Genomic DNA, 25,358 nt, shown 5'->3' with positions numbered 1-25,358 from the left:
AAGATGATTTTCAAATTAATTAATTAATTTATGAGGTATTAATTTTAAATAATTTATTTTTTATTTGGTTTCCGCTTAAATGTTTATTATTTACCACAATAGTGCACACTTCTCGATAGGAAGTATAATCTGCCAGCGAAAGTGATGCCGTTTTCTTCGTCAAAAAACTGCTAGTTTGTAAAAAAAAATGCGTTATAAGAAGTAACCTGTATGCAGAACTTATTAGACAGTCAGCACTATACAATTTTAATACATTGCAGTGCAAGATGTTGCCATAAATGCTTCTTGGAAACGCAAATATTACGATATAAAAACAGTTATCTTAAAAATAGTATGGAGTCTGTCTCGTGTAATTTGTCTCAGACTCGACATTACTCAAACACATGGTGTCTTTTTGACGTGACAACGTCTAACAAATCGATGAACGCCGGCTGCACGCACGAAAAAGTGTCCCGTTACGCACATTGTTCCGTTACGCACAAGGTTCCGTTACGCTGTGTCCCGTTACGCTCATTGTACGCTTGCGCCGCATCTATCTCTCTTCCACTCGATTGGCCTATACTTCCGAGGAGAAGAAAGACAGCGACAGCACACAACTTACATCTACACGTGAACTGTTTCATCGACTGTTACAATTGACTAAAAAATTATGGTGATTCATATAATTGATTAAAGATATTTGATTACAGTTTATTTATATGAAAACATTTTTCATAATTATATTTAAAACGTTATAGCTAAACGCCAGTTTTTAAAATTAATTACAAGTCATCTACACGTGAACTATTTCATCGACTGTTTATAAAGTGAAGTGAAAAGTTAATGTGGTTTTTATTGCTTATTACAACAACAATTTCGGCAATAAAGGTTAATTGTTCTTGCATTTTAAAAGTCTGATTACTAGTATAATTTCAAGTATTTATTCTTTTATTATTAAAATTAAAATGATTCAATTTTATTCATAAAAGTATGCAATCTTTTCATCAATATTTTGTTATGACGTTGTCACGTTAAACTATCGTCCGTAAACCTACTTTACAGACAACCAATTTTTTTTACGAACGTAATCACATTAAGTTGTTTACTGACATAACATCATTGGCGAAAGGATACGTGGACCAGTGGTCGTTCTTCTGGGAACTACCAAATTTGAGATAAGTTACATGACAGAGACTATACCAAACTTGGCTTTTCTGGTGGAATTTTCCCCGCGTCCAAGTTGGATAAATATAGTCTTCGATGTTTCGGACGAGATTGCAGTCGCCATTATCAGGTTAGCAGTTACCTTAGTTGAAGACTATATCTTCCAACTTGACGCGGCAAAAACCCACAAGCTAAAAATCAGTGCAGACTACAACGACGAAAGACTTTTAACTTAAGTGCGCCAAACCTGCATTAGATATTTTACAAGTTGACTAGAGCTTTCCAGTATAGCAAACCGTTTTTTAATTGACTAGTGACAGTATCTTATGACAGAACCACCCACTGTGATGTTTTTTTTTTTCAAATAAAACTAATATTCATTTTGATTTGCACATATTTGTAAATTTCTATTAAAATAACTGTATCGCTACAAAATAGTGTTACCATTTATGCTTCGTGTTGCGCCAGTACCTACAATATTTAGTTATTTGCAAACAGTTGTTTGGATAGCTTTCCAACTGCGCATGTTAAGCACAGGTAAAACAAAATAAAGCCAAAAGTGATATTAAATTTTTTAACTATTCTGTGGCTTTTAAGACCAAATAAATAAAATGTTTATACAATAATTTCAAGGTTATAAGCACACACATATTTTAACGAAACACACTCTTTTAATATCTAAAATTTATTTCAAAATAACTTTACCATCGACAGTGCATGCTGTTACATAAATTTCTACTAGTCTATATTTCTATATAATTATTGTACATCGGAACTGTAAATTTGTTTGCAGGAAATCAACTAAAAAATTGCAAGACTAGTTATACTAATTATATTTCACTGTTATGAAATTACATATAATTCATGCTAAATGAACAACATAAGAACGCATAAATTTGTTCGTTACCCAGGTTAGATGTTACTGCACGTGTTAATGACACACGAAACTACGGTAAACTCGTGGAATAACATAATGTCAGTGTTAAGAAGACTGCACGTATCCGCTCTACCACTCTGGTTCTGGGGTAGAGCGCCTGCCTTGTGACTTGTAGGACCCGGGTTCGCGCCCCGGCTCCTCCAAGGCGGATTGCCCAGACAAAATGGTGACATTTTCTCTGGTAGGAATACAATCCCTTGTAACAAGTCAGGCTACCAAAGAAACGGTGGGTGGAACAGAAAAAAACCTTCCAGGTGGCTTCCAAATGGGGAGCCCGTTTCTTTTCTTGGGCTCCCCATGCGGTGGCCATTCCGGGGGTTTCTCCGGGGGAACGGAGTTTTGCAAAAATATATTTTTTTATTAAGTTTTGTAGCCTTTTAGTTTTTAGTAACTGAAGCATTATGAAACTCAAAGCTCAAACAAACAATACATTAAAAAGATATTGATTTTGAAAATAAAATATTTCAATTAAGTGTGTATCAGTCAGTGAGTTGTTGTATACCGATGTGTGTTCAACCATTTATCGGTATATATTTTCTTGAAGTATTATTGACGGTAAAATTTTAGTCAGAAACCTTTGTTTTGTAGTATTTTAGAAATTTTTGACGAAAAAATATTTATAGGCTCATGAATTTTATTCCTAAAAATATTATTTCTGTAAAACCACATAGTTTTCAATCACGAACATCATCTATACGTAAACGTTTGTCAGCGAAGGGACCCCGTGTCATGTTTAAAAATGGCTTGAAGAATGGAACGCGACCCGTACGCACGCGCAGCCGTGCGTGGCACGTGTCTTCCTCGCCCGGTGACATACTGACACGCACGGGCTGGCCGACCAATCAGCGTGCGCGGCACGATTACCCCTCCTCCCACCCTCTCACCAAACCACCATCAACACCGCAGACACGTCGCACACAGAGTGCCTCTCAGTAGCAAAGTCGACATGGGTGGTGGATTGAGAACAGACAAGTTACGGCTTTACGCCTGTATGTCGCGGGAAGATTTGACTGTTAAGCCGGGTTTGTAAACTACGCAAGGAACCCAACGATGCAAGAACATCTCGGTGGTTGTTTTTTTTTTTGTGATAACGTCTTATATATCGATGAACGCCGGCTGCACGCACGAAAAAGCATGACTCATTGTCATGTTCCGCCTGAGCCGAGCGTGCAAGAACCGGCCAACCATCGTTAAAAAGTGTGCAATTTTTCATCAATATTTTCTTATGACGTTATCACGTAAAATTATCGTCCGTAAACCCACTTTACAGACAATCCCCCTTTTTTTTTGTTATAAAGCACACGATTCACACGACGGGTCACTAACTCTTTAAGTATAAATTGCAAAACAATAGAAAACAGATATCTTCGCCGGGCGTTTGTAATAATTAAACTTTATCGTGAGAACAGTTGATAAGTTTAATTAAAAGTGTTATTTTTTTTTTCACTTGAGAAATTTTACACTAGTGTAAACTTTTATAAATGTAATAACACCATGGCTTTCTATGCACGTAATGTCTGCTTCTTTAAAGTTTTCGGAATACTTCTTCTCAAATATGGACGACGGAAACGCAAGCCTAAAGTCAAGAATTGATGTTGTTTGATGTTTGCGCTGAGGTTTTGCATCTTGCGTAGTTTATAAGTGGGTATTTGAATATGTCGTTATTGAACTTTTTGTGTCTTTGCGTTCCTTGCGTAGTTTATAAACCCGGCCTTTGACCTCGAAACTTTGTTATAACGTTTTGTATGATTTGTCTTATATACGATATAGGTATATAGTGGCTTATAGTATTTGGCACTTTTGACGAAATAAAAGTTATTTGAGAAGACTTGGCATTACGACCTTGTCTACACAGAATTTTTGTTTGAAAACAGCCGTAGAAAAAATACTAACTTTTTTTTTGTCGAAGACGTAATAATTATTTTTATTGCTTATTTTTATCTCAATAAAAGACAGGATTTTATAAAAAAAAAAAAACATTGTTAACCAACTAATGATTTGTTTTGAAATGTGTGACTTTAATGGCTATTTCAGCATTATGTATTTCACTGAAATATCTCATTGTACAAAATATAATGTGGCTTTGGTTCACTATAATTAAGTACACGAAGTAAATGATTTAATGTAATTATAACAATATTATTATATTTGAGGCTCTATCTTAAAAATACAGCCTCTGTTAACAATATTTTAAAAAAAAATACTCCTGAAAGATGCGTTAGTAACACTTGAGTATCATTTTGTATGTCAACGGACGTTGTACATCGCAATTGTAGACAGGGCGACAACGTGACGTCATTCACGTTCGGAAATGGGACGGGCCTTTGTTGTGTGCATGCCTGTTAAGTCGGCAGCACTGGGTAGGGGATGGGGAAGGTGGGGAAGCCTACAACTCACATAGTTTCGGTTCCCTACCACGTTCGTGCAACTTCGGATTTCTCTCGAAATTTGAAATTAAAAAAATCGAAGGGTTAGGTTATGTTAGGTCAGTCACAACATGCTTGCTTTCATAGGAAACTTCTGATTTAGCAGCTGAAGTGGCGTTAATACCAAAACGCAAAACTTCTGAAATCTTCGGAAATTCTTGCAGGGAACCGAAACTACGTGAGTTGTAGGCTTCCCGGGGAAGGTGACGGGCGGGCGGACGGGCGGGTCTGTGAGTGCCGCCGCTGCGCTGTTCCAGGGAGACAGGGACTACATAGGCTTCGCGACGCTGCCCGAGCAGGTCCACCGGAAGTCGGTGAAGCGGGGCTTCGAGTTCACGCTGATGGTGGTGGGCGAGTCGGGGCTCGGCAAGTCCACGCTCGTCAACAGCCTCTTCCTCGCCGACCTGTACCGGGACCGGAAGGTGCCCGACGCCGTCGGTGAGTGCCTCCACCTTCTGCCGCCGCCACGCTGTCTCACACTTCAATCTGCGAAGAACGCACGTTAGGGATCATCCATTAATCACGTGGGGGGGGGTGTCGGGAAAAATCACGAAATATCATAAGGGGGGGAGGGGGGGTGTAGAGAGATATCACGTGTATTTATTTTTTCGCGCGATTTCTACTAAACCGAAAAGGGCCGCGTGACCTTGACTCGCCGTAGCCAGGCAACAATATCCCCGCCCGCCGCAACATGAACCACCCGGCCTGGCTTGCCAGTCGCCAGTAAGACTTTGATTTTGGCGCCGAATACATGCGTATATCACATATAAGCCTTTCCTTTATTATTTTTATGCCAGTGAGAATAAACATGCAACCTTAATGTGTGTCTGGACATTTTTATCACTGTGCTTAATTTTCCAGAATTAAATTAGATTATACCTATATTTAAAGATAATATTCTGAAATTTTTAAAAATATTTTGTACCAAAAAAATACACGTGATTTATTGGGTGGGGGGGGGGGGGGAGTCTGAAACCTCACCACAAATCACTAGGGGGGAGGTGGGGTTAAAAATTTGCTAAAAAAACATCACGTGATTAATGGACGACCCCTTACAAACTATCCAATCATTTTTTTTTTAAATTTAAGAACACTGAGTTCGCTTTCTTTGAACATGAATCCAAAAGAATATTCTTGATATAATAACAAATCATTCCGAAAACTGGTCAAATATAAGAACACTCATCTTTTGTCCGAGAGTGTGTTTACATTTTTTTTTATAATGAACTCGGAAATCAAAATACGGCGTATTTTCTACGAAGATTCAGTCATTTGAAATAACGAAGAACTCTTAATTTTTGTTAGTTAAAATCTTCTTTGAAAAGACCGTAAATTTATTGTAATTTTTTTCTTTGGTCTTACGCCGTACGCTATTTGAATGGACATACGCCATTGCAGGTTCATGCTAGTGTGTCAAATGCTGCCGAGGACACAGCATGATTTTATTGGCTCAAATGACGCGATTTCACTGGACTTTGATTTAAATTTAAAAATACAGGTTGCTTTGAAATAAGATATTTATTCGAATTTTCCGGGGGAGTGCTCCTGATTTCCCCCACATAAGTTAACGGGCTGGATCCCTGAAAATTCTAGGGCCACCAATGTAGATCAGGGTGGTTGGACTGGGAATCGAACCCAAGTTGTCTCAAATACAGATTATGTAAAATCTTTGTAGTCACTTATCATAGCACCTACCTTGTTTGCCAACCTCCTGGAGTGATGCAGGAAAGGCTGTCGCTGTTTCTTTGATAAATCACTTCAATAAGGTGCCGTTCATTAATTAAGTAAGGGTCCCGAGAGTGAAGGGGATGGGGGGGTTAAAAATCTATACATGACCTTACCTCAAAGGGGGAGAGGGGTTAAAAGCCATTATTTAATAATATTTTACTAAGAGTCGAAATTTGCCTGCAAGGAAAACATTTTGGTAACGCAAGAGTGTTTCATTTATAGTCGTTCATTATTTTACCTAAAGTATTCTTCCTTTGTAGTTGTTTTGATTGATTTGTTTCCTTACTTTAAGATTGTTTCAAATCTTACCTTTAATTATAATACTTTTTTTTCCAAAGACTGAATAATAATGTTTTAAAAAATAAAAATAAAATTATTTATGTAAAATAATAACTTTTTAAGTGTAACTATACCTTTTCTAATGGTATTTAACTATTTAATACTTTTTAAGGAAGAACTAGGTCTATTATGTAATGAGAGGGAGGGGGGTCCGGAAAATCCTATGTCTTTACGTGGGGGCTAAAATGGCCAAAATCAACCTTTCGTAATTAATGAAAGGCCCTTAAGTATCTACATCATCAATGCATGTAGAGCACTCGTGCTAATCTTGACACTTTCAGATTAAGTATTTCTTAAAAGCGTCACAGCTTCCATGCAATTGCTTTCAATCCTTCTATCTTCTCATGCATTTCTAGTTTGAATCACTTCTGTTAAATATGCCCTCCATGTTTCATCTTCTCTTCTTTCTAAATACATGAGAAACTAATCAGGTACCCTCCTAGGCTGTCTCATCTGAGATGATCTATAAACATTCCTTCATCTTTAATATTTTTTTATATTTTACAAGTAATTTATCATAATCTGTAAATTATGCACTGTGTCCATATTGCCTTGATTTATGGACATTCACTAACCATTTATTAAAAATGCATTATAAAAAATTGTTTGTAATGCCATGAGCATTTTGACTTAAATACCTCTTTGTAAACTGCATTGCATCATTTGCGAGAGCATAAGGAAGTAATTTTTTAATGAATAATCAGTGGCTACTAAAATAGTAATCTATTTAAGTTTTGTAAAAAAATTTATGTAACAATGCAAAAGCCACGCTCAAACATTATTTAAACCCTGGAATTGAAGTTGGAATTTTTAGCTGCCAATGTCACTGATAACTGCTGCTATATGTTGAACTTCCAATAACTGTGGTTCAACCCCAAAAATGTAATCTAGTATTGATTCAGCTTTTTTTTTATTTTTTAAGAAATTATATAGTTATGTGTTACTTTCAATGATTGTGGCTTTACTAACAAATATTGAAGAAATATTTCTTTGTAACAGAGCGTGTGGAGAAAACTACCTCTATAGAGAAGAAGACAATGGACATTGAAGAGCGGGGAGTGAAACTGCGGCTGACCATAGTGGATACACCAGGTGGGCTAATCTCTGGACGAGTTGAACAATTGATAACAGAAAAAATGGGTGCGTGTACTTATGTACGCGCGTGAGCATCATTAAAAAAATAGTATTTCATTGCATGCAAATAATTAATTACAATAAAATAATAAAAGGGCTGAAAAAAGTTAGTCAACACAGTCAATAAAGTTCAGTTTAAATTTGAAAAATTAAATAAATAAAATTTAAAGAATAATAAATATATATGACATAATTTGTACTAAATATTATAAGATCCTTAATTTTAGATATTTATTATTTTTTATTTAATATTTTAAAAGAAAATAAATAAATTTAAAAATAAATTCAAAAATTTAATTTAAGTTTATTCTTTTTTTAAATATTTATTATTTTCTTAATTTAATATTCACTTTTCATTTTTATCAAAAAGTTTTCATTAAATTTGCTCATTTATTTTTAAAAATATTTATTATTTTGTAACAACCAGATTACAGCCTTCCTCATGCAATCCAGTAATAATATTTTGTTATAAACTTTTTTTGTCAAATTTCAGGTTTTCGAAGTTATACGTAAAGTGTTTCACCTTGTTTATTGTTTTTATTTTTAAAATTCATATTTTTATATTTTTGCTGGCTTCTGTGTGTGGGAAGGCATGCTGGTACGTGATTTTCCTTCATTTTTTCCACGACCGAGGCTTTGTTTCACGCGCTAGGCGTGTGAGTCACGGTCACAGGAGTGCGATAAAGATACAAAATCGCTGCGTCGTGGGAACAGAAGTAAGCATTTCGTGGAAGCCTTTGTTACCATGCGCCGTGATTGACTGAAAATTACGTCAGCGAGCCCAGGACACTGCCCGCACGAAGGAAAGGAAGGCTAAAGGCCTTTTCACAATACTGCGATGCGACACGATCTGGCGACGCGATGCAGCGAAGGCAGCGACGTAAATATATGTCGCCAGCTAGTGCACTTCATTTAGGCTGTAAGATCAGTCATTGTCTGAGCACCGTGCCGAGAGGTCGTGGTCGGGCGATGGCTCGCATCATTTTTCCAATGTTATTTTGAAGTACAACTTTGCGGCTACGGTCCGGACGACGCTTAAGATCTTTCTTTCGAACATTTAATTTAATTTGAATTTTTTTGACCGTAGTCGTAGGCGAAGCCAACAGCGAAGCTACAAAGGGTTTTTTGTCCAGCCGTCGCTGCCCGGAACTTATCCGGGCAATATAATGTAATTTGTAATGTGTTTTTCCTCTTTATGGAGGTACCGGTTACATTGTTGTGCTAAATATTTTGTGATTTTTAAAAGAATAATTAAAAACAGGTAATACATCGAACATTGTTTATAAATTTCTTCTTTCTTCGTGACCTACAACCTGTATGTTCCACGCATCACCTAATTTGAGCTAGCCGGAGGTGGTGAGTGGTGAAAATTTAATAAGAAATATTAAAAATTAATATTTTAATTTTATGTTATATTTTAATTTTTATCACAAATTTTTTATTAAATTTATTTCTTTATTTTGTTAATATTAAATAACCAATAATAAATATTTAACATTAATAATTTAATAATATTTATTATTAATTATATTAAATAATATTTTAATTTATATCAATAAATAATACATACGGATAGTTAACCTCAATTATATTGGAGCACACACAAAAGTATATAAGCACAATTTTTTTACTAATATTTACGAATAGTAAATAATATTAATCAAAATATTCAATTTAAATCACTACTGAATGTAATTTATTAGCACATATATAATTCGCACTTGTATGAGACTACAACACGTGTTGTGAATGTAGAAACTAGAAACATGTGGATAAATATTATAAATATGAAAACAGTGATCAGAAGCGACTAATAGAGGTTCTATTTCTATTTTGTTGGTAGCTTTTTTTCGAGACTTCATGAGCGGTTTAGCGGGCAGCTTCAACCTGTTAATTTTGTTAGAGTGATGCACGCGCATCTTAAAATTTCATTCTCATCATTTTTTTCATAACGCGCCTAAAGAAGTATAACTTCAAAAATGTAAAAAAAAAAAAAAAAAAAAATACCTACCGCCGAGTTTTGAACCACGGCCCTTCAGCATTTTGACCGCGCAGTACAACCACTGCTCTGACAAAAGGTTACGAGGAAAATGTGAATTATATTAATTTGATGTAATACCAAAATAATGTGGTCTTTTTTTGAACCTTGGAATTTACTTTTTACTATGACTATTTTAGTTTACCAAAATAAATTCCATGGTAATTTCACTATCATAAAGTCATAAAGTTTCATTTGGCACACCAATACGTTTGGTATATCCCCTAATGTGGGTTTATGTTCATACACGTGGGTCCGCCATCTTCATGTGAAAATGTAGTCACATGGTGCGCGCGCATCTTATAATTTCACTCTCATCATTTTTTCATAACGCGCCTAAAGAAGTATAACTTCAAAAACGTTTTTTGGAACCTACTGGTACATTGATAAAAAAAATTTCCTTCATTGTAACTACTTAGAGACTGGAAAAATTCGTGATTTCGATGACCTCTAGCTAGGATAGATTCTATAATCATCTACTTACTCTGGCAAATCCCACCTGGTCATTGGCTACTGTCTCATCAAACTTGTGAAGTGGGGTGCTTTGTGATTCAATAATTGTTTTGATAGGCTTGCAGTCCTTCAGATAAACTGTTGTCTGATCACAGACGCGGCATGAAGGTAAATGTGTTTTGATTCTAGCATAGTTCGAAATGAATCCTCAAATTTTTCCATTCTCTATAAATACTATTTGTAAAATACATAGGTACTCGATTGATTTTTAAATGATTAAAAGAGACTCATTTTCAAGTGTTTATTTGAATTTTCCAAAATGTTAGTGGATTCAAGGATTTCCTAATGGCTACTTTGCTTTTACTGAAATTTTAAAGCTTTTAAAATTTTTAATGTATTAGTTGGTTTTATTATATTTAAAATTTTAGTAAATTTTTAAGCAGTAAAGAGAATCCCTATATATGTATATAAACAGAGTATTATTTTTGCCTAGTTAGCTAGCAAAGTGGAATTTGTAACATTTTTGTGCAGTATGGATAAAGAGAATAAAATGGAATAAATAACTTAAAATATTTGGGTTTAAAGGCAATACTGGTGGCTATTACATACTGATAAATGGTTTAAATTGGTTTTAGAAAAATTTATTCAACATTATTTAGCCTTTTAAAATCATAAAAATTCTGAGGATATTAAAAGCCTAAGTACATAAAATTAAATAATTTTTTCTATCTTCTTATTTATACTGCACAAAGATGTTAAAAATGTCTCTTTCCCAGCTAACTATGCAATAGTTATGCAATATATATCTATATATATATATATATAGTTAGCTGGGAAAGAGACATTTTTAACATCTTTGTGCAGTATAAATAAGAAGGAAATGGAATATAAAACTTTTTTATTTTAAAGGTCAATTTTACTGGCTACTGTTTAATATGGTTTGATTTATATAAAAAAAATTATTTAATTTTATGTACTTAGGCTTTTAATATCCTCAGAATTTTTATGATTTTAAAAGGCTAAATAATGTTATATAAATTTTTCTAAAACAAATTTAAACCATTTATCAGTATATAGCCACCAGTATTGCCTTTAAACCCAAATATTTTAAGTTATTTATTCCATTTTATTCTCTTTATCCATACTGCACAAAAATGTTTTATAAATTCCACTTTGCTAGCTAACAAGGCAAAAATAATATTCTGTTTATATACATATACATATTTATTTTTTATTTTGTTTAAGTTCGGCCACTCTAAAAGTCTGCAAGTTCAACCATGTGGAACGTAAAAATAAAATAATTATCTGGAACAGGACATAAATTGGACAGAGTCCTGCGCTATGTAAATACAAGACACATGATGGTCTGCTACTTCACTTACAGTTATTGGATTACCGTAGCACCAGGTACTTAACGATATCACTTTCTTCAGGATTCGGTGATGCCATCAACTGCGAGGACAGCTGGAAGGCTTGCTGCGGCTACATCGATGAGCAGTTCCGGCAGTACTTCACTGACGAGAGTGGCCTGAACCGCAAGAACATCCAGGATAACCGTGTCCACTGCTGCTTGTATTTTGTGCCACCATATGGCCATGGGTAGGGAAAAAAAAATTTCTTCACAATATAGTAAAAGAATTTTAGTTTAGCATGTTTCGGACGACAGTCTTCCCGGATCAGCAATATTTCAGGATTATGGAACTTAGATGTGGTTTTAATGGAAAAACCAAACACATTTATATACTGCACAATGATTTTTAAAACAAGCTTCTATATGGTAAAAACGAAATATATATAAATATATATATATAAGCATTACTGCTTAAAAATAGATCTGTTATCATGTTTAAAAACCTCCAAATCATCCCAAAAAAATATGAATGTGCTGCCCAATTACAGATTACGCCAGAGTAAAGAGCACTGACTGTATATTCATACTACGTTTGTTAAATTGCTTTACTTTATGTTGTAAAATGTTTGTTTATCATATAAAATTGATAGAAATCTTTAACGCCAATTTCAAATAGAAGTTGCACATCTATACATCTATACTTCGGAGGCATAAGCCACTATTTCAAATAAACCTATTTTTTCAAGACAGCAATTTAAAGAATTTAAATTAGTATCTCACTTTTATACTCAACTATTTTCTAAACAAAATATATAAATTTTTGACATATCATAGCTTTCAGTGTTGTATGCTAATAGAAAGAACGTCAAATGGTGGTCTATTTTATGGTTAAACAAGCATTTTACCGAAAAGTGGACATATTGCTTTTGCCACCCAGGTACAGATATAAGTATTGTACGTTTATTAAAGGTTGCAAAAACATTTTTTGCTAGTGTCTCCAAAAAAAACTACCACTTAGTAGTTTTTTTGCTTGTTGTTCAATGCTGTAAACATGCCTTTTTATCCTCGTTGCGAAACAAGGATTTGGCCATAGTGGATTTTTTGCGCATGAAGTACCTGTTATTGCACAACTGTCAAGAGTAAGTATACAATGTGGTTTGAAGTCCATTTTTATCAAGATCATCATGTATTAAGCCCGCCGCACACGGTACAATATTCCTTACAATATTGTAAGCTAGGAGTCGTACTGGCTCTACTACTAGTTTCTTCACTCAAATTCAAACTGGATACTAGTAGCTGTACGAGCTGGGCTACTGGTTTTGCGTAATAGACTGCGTCCTATTTTCGTTGCTTGGTGTGTTCCAATATTTAAGGAGTGGCCAATCAGAACTCACGAAAACAGCATGAGGGGTTGTTTACACTTTTAAGCGCGCATGTCGTGATAAACATGGACGGAAAGAAGTGGAATAGTGACCAACTCCTCGTTTTAAAACGTTTTAAATAATAAATGCATACAAAGAAGAGCCTTGTTTGTATGCAGTAAAAAATGTGAATTATCATAATAAAAATTTGTTGTGGAGAATATTCTCTTAAAAAAACTAGCAAGGCAGCTAGAATCGTGTGCAGCAGAAACTTGTAGCGCACCTAGTCTTTCAGCTTGTAGCCTACACAGTACAGAAACCAGTAAGCATTCTATTAAGCAAACTAGTAGAAAATATTGTACCGTGTGCGGTGGGCTTTAGTTTCTGTGCATTCCCATCTTTTAGGGTTTGTAGTGATTGAGCAGTCAGTTCACTCACCTCCCACCATAGCGATCCGGAGTATGTTCCCAGTTTCTTCATGGGTGGGAAACTTGACAGATATTTCCGTGAGCCTATGGGCTTTTGTCGAAGAACTCCCTAAATACATTCTGTTTGGCTCCTTTCGTGTTGCTTCATCCCTCAACCATTTGCAAATGACCTCTAAGTCAACTAGACGTTAAGGTGCAATTCACACTCGTACTGGTGTGACTCTTGTCTGCAGATTACGACAGATAGACCTGGAGTTCATGCGACGCATGCACCGGAAAGTCAACATTGTGCCCGTCCTTGCTAAAGCAGACACCTTGACCACCCAAGAGGTCAAGAAACTGAAAGAGAATATCATTGCAGACATAGAAGATAGTAAAATACAGGTACCAACCCAAGTTTTTTACATGTTACTTTTTCAGTTTATAAAAAAACCAAACCCCCCTCTCCTTAAATGAAACCTCTTCATTATTCACAAAGCCAGTGCGATGCCGAATATTTCAGCTAGTTGAACATTAAAAACTAATTTAAAACTTAAATATTTCGAAACCGCAATTCATTTTATTAATCATCTATTTAAATCACTAACCACAACTGTGTTTTGTTTTGAACATCCATCGATGAAACAAATAACGTTCTCTGTAAAAAAAAAAAACATTTTTAAACAAAGGCGTATCCGTATTATGGAGGAATTCAACCTCTTTTACGAGGAAAAAGAGTTCATTATGTCACACAATAATAAAAAATAACAGAAAGAAGAACATCAAACATCATTTAACAAAAAGAAACACTTCTGAGTGTGTCTTTCAGTGTTCAGTATTTGCCAGAGATGTGTAACATCTAACCTCGGTAACTAGCAAACTCATGTGTTCTCATATTGAAAATACAATTGAATTACAAAACTCTGACACAAAATTTAACCTAGAATCCTTTAAAATAATGCAGAGCGTGATAACTCTCTCTCTCTCTCTCTCTCTCTCTCTCTCTCTCTATATATATATATATATATATATATATATATATATATATATATATATATATATATATATATATATACAGCAAAACCCCTTATTTACACCTTTCATGGGGACAAAGTAAAAAAGTGTAAAATGCGGGAAAGAGTAAATAAAGGGAAAAGTATAAAAAGGAGTACAGTTTACCTTATTTAGAATTTTTTTTTTTTCCTTTTGTTTAATAGCACATACTATAATGCAGGTACAAATACACTAACAACAAATTTTACTTTAGTATATAATCAATTATTAATTTACCGCATATGACAAAAATAAAAAAAGAATGAAAGCCAAAATGTCCTAACAAAAAAATTTGAAATTTTCTTCTGCTTGCTTTTTTGGCTGTTCAAGGAGATTATTTGCCTCTCCAAATTATAAAAACAGTTGCAACCGGCAGGGTTTATATCAAATACGGGCTACATACACATTGCTCACAGTAAAAATTAAAAAAAAAAAAAAAAAAAAAAAAGGCCGCAAATTGATGAAAATTTACCGTCAAAAGCGCGCCGTACGCGGAGAAAGGTCATTGTACTCGGTCAGCTGCTGTAACGACGCGGCGGCGCATGCGCACTCTATGCTCCGCCCAGACTCATGACCTGCCATCAGCAGCCAACCAATAGATGCGAGCTTAGCGGAAAAAAATATAAGCTCCACCTCCCGTGTACCCATTTTATCCGGTTATAATACCAGTTTATTGGTATACGCACCAGTTTTCTCGCTGCCGTGACATGTTCAAGTTTACGTTTATCGTGATGTCTTGATACCAATAATTAATTATTTACGATCCCCAGAAATAAATTGTTAGTTTAAAATATATGCGTCAACTGTACAATACTTCCGAAATTATAAAAGACGTATAAAACAGTTACCAAGACTCCGCTCATTTTATCTTGTGAAGTTTATGTCTCGTACCAGTATTTCGGCTAAGTTGTGACATAAATACAGTATCAGAACTTACAAGCAGCCATGTTTGTACATTCGTGATTGTACGTTTTTCCCTCGTGCATTTTTTTTTAGGTTGTCTCCTGCTATAATTACTCGTACTTTTACACGCCTAGGCTTAAATTATTACATGTTTAGAAATAAAAGCAACTTTTCATGTTATAAAAAAATATATATATTTTGCGATTTAAAATGTTCATTGCCTACTAGCTCCACGGTATTTTCTGGCTGTTTATGGTTGTTACGTGACGTAAATAGCGGGATGGATTCGATTTTTGAGACGTAATTCGCGGGAAAGTATTGTATTGGACTATATGGGAACTAAACGGGACCTGAAGAATATAGTGCAAATAACGGGAAAACGTAAATTACGGTAACGTAAATAAGGGGTTTCACTGTATATATATATATATATATATATATATATATATATATATATATATATATATATATATATATATATATACATACACACATACATACATACATACACACACATACACATACACACACACACACATATATGCAAATTCTGTTTTCAACTATATTTCTTGGCGTGAATCACATGTAGTTTCCACGCCAGCCACTAGAATTTGTTATTTGTTGCAGGAGCAGCTACATCTACTATGAATCATTCTAACTGCAGAGTGGAATTTTAAACTGTATAATGAAACTGTTCCGATAAAAGCAAAAAAAACCTGAAAAAATACTAAACCACGGCTTTGGGCCTGATTTTTGACAAGGAATTTTATCCAAATACTGCCTATATTGAAAAAAAAAAAAATCATTAAACAGTTCATGCTATAAAGTTTCCCTTTGGCTTTGTGAACTTCAGTTCGGGCCATTCGCCACAGATGGCAGCACCGTGTTTATGAATTTTCGTTTCCATTCACGATATTGCTCCTACCAAATGCTGTATACCGAGAGCTAAGTTGAATAAAAGTTTGTGAGCACTTGTGTTTGTTTAATTGGTCACTTGAGAAGGGGGGGCGGGGGGGGGGGCAGCCGCCCTGGATCGCCGTGCTCCAGAACGGGGCGTGCTTGCTCCAGATCTACCAGTTCCCGGAGTGCGACAGCGACGAGGACGAGGACTTCAAGCAGCAGGACCGGGAGCTGAAGGCGTGCGTGCCGTTCGCGGTGGTGGGCAGCAACACCGTGCTGGAGGTCGCTGGCAAGAGGGTGCGGGGGCGCCAGTACCCCTGGGGCATCGTCGAGGGTAAGCCCCCCGCCGGCCCATCGTCCTGAGGGATGTTCGAGGCTCGGCTTGGCCAAGTGGTGGCCACTCGTGTGTCAGTACACGGGTGTTGCGAGATGCTGTTTATTTTTTTTTTTCCAGCTGATGGTCTTTGCAGTCCTCGTGCCACACCAAAAAAATTGTTTGAAGTGCAGTGTTCGCATTGTGGAGACAGTTTCAATTTGTTAAATGACAGAAATTCTTATTCATCCCAATTTACCACCATCAAGCATGATCAAGCACCATTTTCACATTTTTTTTTTTTTGATATTCGCGATATGGCGATGGTGAAGTGGAAAATTATTTCAAATACGGCACAGCACACTTTCGTCTGGAAATTCCTAACTCCATTGGAGCCACCTTCCAAGTCGGGTTGCTGCAATTTTGTTTTGTTTTTTACGATCTTACCTATATAAGCATATCATTCAGTGTTTTTTAGCAAACTCTGTTACCAGATCTATGCTTCTTGTCATCTGCTAGATATAAAAAGCTTGGAAAATATGTAGGTAGGTACGGTACTCAAAGTTGAAAATATTTGTCTCTCTTAGTGTCATAATCACACACTATAAGTCTGTGTCTGAGTTTCCACAGGAAGGTATCGCAAACAAAATCGCCTTTTTTAAAAGTATTTCTTCATAAGAGTTATTAACAAGCAAAATCAATAAAATCCTACATGCGGGTGGCGTTGAACACTAAAGGGAAAGAAGTAAAAACAGCATATAAGGGATAGCAATATTTTTACAGTTCATTTTTGTAAATTTGTTTTTGTTAAAATGTTTAGGCTCAGCCATTATGAATTTTTTAATATTTTGCCTACAGCCTGCAATACAGCTTCCGTATTACAGTTTTTGGACGCTTGCTTTGGGCACAATTTTCAAGACATCATCAACACTACAACTCGAATTATAGAACTATACAAAAAACTTCTTCAATGGACTTCTTTTCATAAACAATCTTTTTCACAAAAAAAATGTAAAATTCTAAATAAAAATATTTAAATCATAATTTACTTTCATTGTAAAGGTGACTCACTGATAAAAATAAAATCTTACGCCTTCTATATACATAGTGTCTGCATTTTTAAAAGTTTTCAAAAACATTCATTGCAAATATTTAAGGTCGAAATGCAAGTAGAAATGCATGAAATCGAAAGTTGGTCGATGTTTGAATTATTTTTTTTTTGCTTCTTGCACTAAAAAGGTATTTAAAATGCTGTTATTTCACATTTTTCTTCATGCGTTTCTTGTGTGATTTATAAATATGGCTCTAATATTTATGTAACTTATAATTAAAAATACACCATTTAGCATGTGGCTGCCGGTTTCCCACCTGATGCGCAGTCTATAACCTTTGAATATATATACTGTATAGAAGTCGCCAGCCCAGGTTAAAATTTCAAATACGGTTTGAGGTAGTTGGTTAATTCACCGCCGCAATCGCCATCATCTCTAGGGTATCGACTTGTGGTGGTCCCTAGCGGAGAAGTGTCGAACTCTTCAAACACCCCTTCCCCACCCTCCCTCAAACACTCGTTGTCCTCCACCCACCCTCTACCCCACCTCTCATCCCTACAGTTTTGTGACGCACAAACTCCCGTTGAACGACCTTGAGCTGCAGTGAATGTTGGGGGGGGGGGGGGGGGGGGGTGCGGAGGAATGACAGCGGGCGACAGTGCTGCCCTCTAATGTGCAAATAACAACTTAAGACGATACAAGGCGTTACGGCAGCGCACTGCAGCGGTGAAGTTCCCAAGCTGCTCATCATACGCTCCTGAAAAATGTAGAGCAAATACTATCTACTCGCGACTTCTATACAGCATAGGCGTGCGCAGGACTTCAGTAGTGGTGGTGCCAGATTACACAACAGCCCTATCATTCACTGACCCTGAGCCTAAAGTGGGGGGTCCGGGGGTCCTCCCCCAGAAAACTTTGGATTTGAAAGCGCAAAATGGTGCTATTTAAGGTGTGTATTATTTCTGCTTGTAAAAAACAAAATAACGTTAACCCTAATGGTGGTGCCAAGGCACCTGTGGCACCTACCGTGCGCACGCCTATGCTATACAGTATATATATTCAAAGCTATAACTCCCAAGGAAGCCTGGAGAACAGATAAGAGTATGATAAAATGATGTCTCAGCATTGGCAGAATGCTTGTTTTAAAGGCAAACAGGAATACCTCTGTAAAAAGCCAAAATATCATGGCAACATCCACCGTGTTACCTAGCTGCGAAATTCAAAAGTCTGAATTTGCTGGTATTAAGTTACAGATTTAGAGCGGTAAAGTGTGCAGAGCTGTTAAATATACTGTTGGATTGTGCAGCAGATGTACAGCAAATTTGGTGTGAAGTATTTCTGTCTACATTAATTATAATAGAGTAGCTTTAATGTATTCAAAAAATTTATTTATACTTTTGTAATTTTTGTTACTATAAATATATGCCAAAATTAAACACATAAATATTAATTGATGTCCCTTCTTTCATTTGAAACAAATCAGAACTTAGAAATACTATATGTTGCATGACATGAGAAAGGTGATACAGTGTAAATTGCATGCCTTGACAACTTCAAGGGCCTTAAAATCAAGGGATGCAACATGTTTACCAAAGCCAACTACAACACTGTGCCAAAATTAAGATTTTTTTTTTTTTTTTACAGGTTCTGGTATTTTGTCATCTAATTTGACTGGTATATTAACAATCTCTGTTCTAGTTCAAATGAAATAATTGCAGTGGCATATACTTCCCAAATCCTAAACAGTCTGAGTCTAACAATCCCACCAAGAAAAGAAAAGAAATTGAAAGCAAACAGTGGGTAGAGCGGTGTAGCTGTGCTGCATATGAGTTCTCCGTGGCGTGTAGCACTAACATTGCAATTATAGAGTAAAGAAACTATCTACATTTAGTGGTAGATTCCTTGATCTGAAGTCAAATCTCCGCCCCATTTGCAATGAAATCTGCTTATGCCTCTGATGAATTGTGATGGTTCATCTTAAGTATGACCCAGAGGCAGTGGCGGATCCAAGGGGGGGCACCAGGGGCAAGTGCCCCCCTTCCAACCCGAAAAACCAGTTGTCTGCTTCATTAATATTGCAGACAAAAATGATTGTTTCTGAAACCAATAAAATATTTTAATATAATTAATGAATTTCTTATAGAATCATAAAATCTGGTGGTTGGATGTTATGTGTAGTGTGAGTAGATTAAACACAATATTAGTAATTTGAAGACATTTTTTTCTCTGGCTATTCTGAAATCCTAGAGTGCCCCCTCCGAGGTGATCCTCTGGATCCGCCACTGTCCAGAGGAGTGTTTTACCTGAACGCCGGAAACGCGTTTGTTCCACGTTGCAGTTGAAAACCCGAAGCACAGCGACTTCATCAAGCTCCGCACCATGCTCATCTCGACCCACATGCAGGACCTGAAAGATGTGACTCAGGACGTCCACTATGAGAACTTCAGGGCGCAGTGCATTTCGCAGATATCGCAACAAGCCATCAGGGAGAGGAGGTATGCTCACTCATGCTGTAACCTCACACACGACACATGTCCCTGTGTTCGTGAGCAGGGGCGCAACAACAGGGAGGGGGGGGCAAGGGTATTTTGCCCCCCCCCCCCCCTCTGAAACATTGAAGTGGGGGCAAACGGGGGCAAAGAAAGTGCTGTGTAATCAATTTTTAGATAATAAAACTGCTTAAATAGCACCATTTTCCACCTTGAAATACAAAATTCCCCCCCCCCCCCCCCCCCCCCCCCCGTTTCAATAGGGGGGATCGATGATTCTTTATAAAAAGGTATATTGGGCCCCCCCCCCCCCCCCCCTCTTTGGAAATTTAGTTGTTGCGCCCCTGTTTGTGAGCATGGAACACACGTAGTATCAGACAGTTGTAACCAGAGTAAACATACACGTAAACAACATTTCTGCAATATCCAGACAAGATCCTGGTGTTAACATTAGTCAAAATTAGCATTCTTACTTTTTTTTTTTTACTTGTGAACCAACCATTCTAGCTAATATATGTACGTATAACGTACTTTTTGTGGACTGTTTCAGCAAGCTGAAAAGGGATTCTGGGCCGCACTTTGATTCTAGCATCTCTGATACTGACAGGCTGTTGTTGCAGAAGGATGAAGAAGTAAGTTCCTAAACTATCACCGTTTGCTAGTTCTTACATGGTCAAGTCATCTTCATCCTGATGCTCTATGAGAGTTCACAGAGTTTCTACTTAAAACATAAAAGAAATTATCATACTAAGTTATTTTTCTTAAAAAGTATTTTTATTTATTTACTTATCCATACATAAATTCCTTTTTTCAGTAAATTTATTTATATATTTATTTTCTTGTTTTATATGTGTTTCTCTTTTTATTTGTTTATTTATTTATTTGTTTATCTTTTATTATTATCTGCACTAGTGGCAAAGTTAAGGTCGATGTTTTGCCACATATTTATGTTATGTGGAAAAAAAAATTGCTTTAAAATTGTAAAATTCTGACAACACTTGTATCAAGAGATATGTAGGTGTCAGGAGACAAAGGATGATTGACAGTGCGTGTAGTCAGCACTCAGTGCGCTTTAGAACTGAAACAATATCAGTTTCCCAGGGCCCAGTATGGCTTACAAGAACCCATATGTCTCTTGTAATGTTTCAGTAAGGTAGTGTTACAGTTCTGAAAGTGTCTGTAACGTTGTGCGCTGTAAGGGATTGAAGCAAATTGCCTATGTCCCCAACATTGCAAGCTACAAACTAGCTTCAAGGTTACAATTAAAATAAAATTGGCAAGATATGAGAAACATCTCAAGTGTGTAGTCCTACAAAGAATCAGAATAGTAGTTGTGTATCACATTTATTTTTAACCAAGCACAGACCCCAGAAGATGGACAACAAGACTGCACACAAGAGCATCGCTTGTGTATTTTCATAAAAATTATGTTGCAAACTTAATTTTAACATATGTAATTATGGACAGAGGTGGGCACGCATGCTCCGGGCCATCACAGTCAGGCAGGGTAAGGGCCTGACGATTGAGAACCTATAAAGAAGGGAGGAACGGGTGGTATGAGGAGCAGATGGGCAACGTACCTTGCAGGTCATCACGTTCCCAAGCTTGCAGTGACCGTGATGCACTAGCACCGGTGCAGGATGGTTCGTCAACATTCTGTTCACTTGTCCGTAGCTCCGTGCTCGCAGATAACTTCACTTGAGAAATGCCCTGTCTGTCCGCTTTGTTCCAGATCCGGAGGATGCAAGACATGCTGACCCAGATGCAAGAAAAGCTGAAGGCCAAAGGTCACGCGGGGATGTTCCGCAACCAGCTGAGCAGCCCGAACAGCAAGTCAGACGGGGACCACAACAGGGACAGCATTGTGAACGTCTGATGGCTTTGCGAGCTACCTCTCCGCTGCAGCTCGCAAGCACATTTTGCTGCTATGATTATTTTAGCCATGTTTCCAGTGGGTATTGATGTGGGAAGCAAAGTTTTTAAGGTCAAATTAGCAGGTTTGTTTGAGACTTAGCTATAAGACTGTAATAACTGTAGATTTTGTATTTTTTGCATTATTTATCTCAATATAGATTTTATCTCATATTTATAATCTCATTTTATGTTACCATTATAAATGCTCCTGATTAGAAGGAATTTGTATCTGATTGTAAAATACTACTGATTGAAAAAGTGTGCACATAATTCAAATTATTGTTTTCAGTACATCTATGTTTATATTTCCATTATTTTATTTAATAGTAATATTTTTTGATCTTATGATGTTCGTCAGAGATTTGCCACTCAGTATTAAGACTACAATATTGCTGATATGTTAGACTATGAGTAGCATCTAGTTATAAGTTACTTAAGCACACACAATTCACTTTACTCAGGAAATTTTTGTGATTTTGTAAACGTCCACAGAACAATTCCTGGTGTTAGGATTTTATTTTTGTATTTGTTATGCATTCATTCCCTTAACCTTGGCTATCCATTCTGACTCATTCTCATTACCAGAGACCAAATAAGCGCACAATATTTCCTGTTCACTACATGCTGGAGGTGTTTCGGTGGAACCAACACATTCAACGCACTTAATTTCAGAAACAATCATACCTTCAGATGAGAAAGATGAAGTCGACGACATTTCACGCACTTCTCTAATTGTCTTCTTCTTAGAGTGACACATCTTGGCAAAGTGATTTATGCCTTTGCAATTGTTACACTTTGCACCATACACTGGACACCCCCGACGTTCGTGTTTTCTTCCGCATCGAGAACACTGAGACCGCCATTGCTCCTTTTTTCCAAGTTTGCAGATCGAGTCGTCCTGGGCACACAGCTGGGTTGTCTCTGGACAAAGACTTCTGTAGGTTACCTCTTGCACTTCCACTGCTTCGTTTTGAAATTTTTCCAGGCGTTTTTTCTGTGATTCCTGCTGTTCTGCAAAAGTCAATTGCCTGTACTAATGTGAGTCATGCTATTTTAGTTATGCACTCACGTAGTGCACTGTCTGCTATACTACATACGATAAGATCTTTAATAAGGTCATCTCGCATTGTGCGAACCTTACAATTTTCTGATTTCTTCGTAAATTCTGCCACATACGAGTCAAACGATTTGCCTCCCCACTGTGAGCATTTAAAGAAGACATGCCTCTCGTACGTAAAATTATGTAGGGGGAAAAATAAACATTGAATTTGCTCAGCACTGTATTTAGTTCTCGCTGTTCTTCTAGCACCAAACTTAAAATTTTCGTAAATGTCCTCAGAATCATGACCCATTAAGTTTATCAATACTGCTATTTGTTGGGATGGCGGCAAACCCTCTCCGCCGATTACTTCATGGTAGTACTTTAATTTATTTTTCTACTGCAGCCAATTACTGGCAATATCACCATTGCGCCTAAGCTTTTTGAGGGGTTTGACGAATGAATCCATATTTATTTTGCCGACTGTGCCATGTTATGTTAATAAATACGACATGTACTGTACTGCATTAATGTTTATCCCCTACTCCATTACATACTGTGCATGAAGCCTTCACCACTGCACTATCCCTTAAGTTATCTAGTTTCTCTGACAGTTATAGAGTTACTTAAGCACATACAATTCACTTTACCCAGGAAATGTTTGTGATTTTGTAAATGTCCACAGAAAAAAGCTTGGTGTTAGAATTTTATTTTTGTATTTGTTATATTTTGAGCTCTGCAGCATCATTTGAGATTTACTTTCATATCAGCTGTAAATTATTTTCTGTATAGTTTTTTTTTTTTAATATTTTGTATGTGCTTGTTACAAAATTTTTATACAAACCTTATCAAATGTTAAATTTTTTACTTCAGAAAAATATGTTTACTTTAATGATTTTAATGGAAGGGTTTACACATTTGCATATTCTTTGTGAAAAATTGTTTAGAAGAATATTTAACAATAGTACATTTTAAAAGAGGGTGATGATTTAAATCCCCATTTGCATAGTAAATGACTAAATTTATAATTTTACTAAGAATTGTTTTTAAAATGTGGTACTTATATAGTGAATAAGGTTTTTTTTTAAATTAGGAATTTAATTTTGAAGTACCCCTTGATTCATAAATATTAGGTAAGCACCTTACAAAAAAAATTAATTAAGTACTAAATTTTTGACTTAATTTCACATGAATTATTTCTTCACAGTGATAATGAAAACCTTCTGAATCATTCCGTGAATATAAACACTGCCTTTTATAATTCCTGGTACATAACATTCAAAATGAACTGTAGTAATTTGTTAGTTTGTTCACTGTTTGGGTTCTGTTTGCATTTTCATGTTAGATGATTTTAAAATATTGGTGAACAATTTCCTGAAATTATTTTGGCACCTAGGAGAATAGGTGCTGAATAATTTCCTTGACTGTGTAGTCAAATTGTGTAATCATATTTTACCGATATTTTTTTTTGTTTTCAACTTCTAGCATAGGGTCGGGTCATACATATAGCTCATTCATGATTGTAGGACTACAATAGAAAGTTACCTGTGTACTAGTGTTGTTGAAATTGAGGTACATAAAATAGAAATAACTTACTGTATTTGCCTAGTAAAAGATTCTAATAGGTGATGTATTCTGGAATCATTTTTGGTACGAAGTGTGATTTTGTGACTGTATTTTACAAATATTAACATACCAGTTTACCTTTAACTGTCATTATTCAATACATATTTGTAATACTGTATTAAATTAACTTTTTATAGCTTCTGTCATTCATGTGAGGAAACATGTTTTTCTTGTGAAAGAAGTTAAGGTACTCTCTCAATGTAGTGTGATGATGGATTGAATATATAAGTGTGCAATATAACAACAATGTGATAGAGAATATTAAAAAGAGACTTTAACTATGCATTGTTTCTTTCTTCCTTAACGTAGCAAAGGAATTATTTCATTATTTGTGTTGTATACCTGCCATAACTAAGCTATAATCTGTCACAACCATCCATTCATATACATATGTTCTTCCATTGCCTTAACCCGTCCGAGCATATAAAAGCGATTGCCACATCATGAACACTGTTTTAAGAAGTCCAACCAACATGGCAGCCTAGATGCCATTTCTCAAATACCAACATACTAATACATAACATCATGGGCGTCGCAACCAATAATAAAAGTCTTCAATTTCGTCCCCTCCAATAATATATTTAGTTTCGTAGGGGTTCGTAGTTTCTCCTGATGTTTAAATTAATGATTTTGTGTGTATATAACACCAGCAGATATGTTAACTGTGTTTTTACAAATTTCTGTTCTTTGAAAATATTTTTTATAAAAAATAAATTATATAGTGCAACCAACTGTAATTAGAATATTTAGGA

General features: G+C 36.0%; 1 protein-coding gene across 6 annotated transcripts in view; it reads left to right on the top strand.

The window, feature by feature from the left end:
* The window catches only part of LOC134533014 (septin-2), a 98,103-nt gene extending 73,197 nt beyond the window's left edge, over window positions 1–24,906 (top strand). For 3 of the 6 annotated variants that reach the window (XM_063370144.1, XM_063370143.1, XM_063370145.1), the window contains 8 exons: window positions 4,768–4,944; window positions 7,573–7,665; window positions 11,632–11,797; window positions 13,572–13,722; window positions 16,342–16,507; window positions 19,877–20,033; window positions 20,578–20,659; window positions 21,760–24,906. In XM_063370144.1, the coding sequence (XP_063226214.1) occupies window positions 4,768–4,944; window positions 7,573–7,665; window positions 11,632–11,797; window positions 13,572–13,722; window positions 16,342–16,507; window positions 19,877–20,033; window positions 20,578–20,659; window positions 21,760–21,903 (1,136 nt within the window). In that variant the 3' untranslated portion in view covers window positions 21,904–24,906. Of the gene's footprint in view, window positions 1–4,763; window positions 4,945–7,572; window positions 7,666–11,631; window positions 11,798–13,571; window positions 13,723–16,341; window positions 16,508–19,876; window positions 20,034–20,577; window positions 20,660–21,759 lie in introns of all 6 variants that reach the window. The other 3 variants (XM_063370147.1, XM_063370142.1, XM_063370141.1) reach the window with 1 other exon arrangement.
* The last annotated feature ends 452 nt before the right edge of the window (window positions 24,907–25,358 follow it).

This window comes from Bacillus rossius, chromosome 6 (genome assembly GCF_032445375.1).
Source record: "Bacillus rossius redtenbacheri isolate Brsri chromosome 6, Brsri_v3, whole genome shotgun sequence".
Classification (NCBI taxonomy): Eukaryota; Metazoa; Arthropoda; class Insecta; order Phasmatodea; family Bacillidae; genus Bacillus; species Bacillus rossius.
The sequence above is the reverse complement of the archived record's forward strand: the minus strand, read 5'-3'. Positions and strand labels throughout refer to the sequence as shown.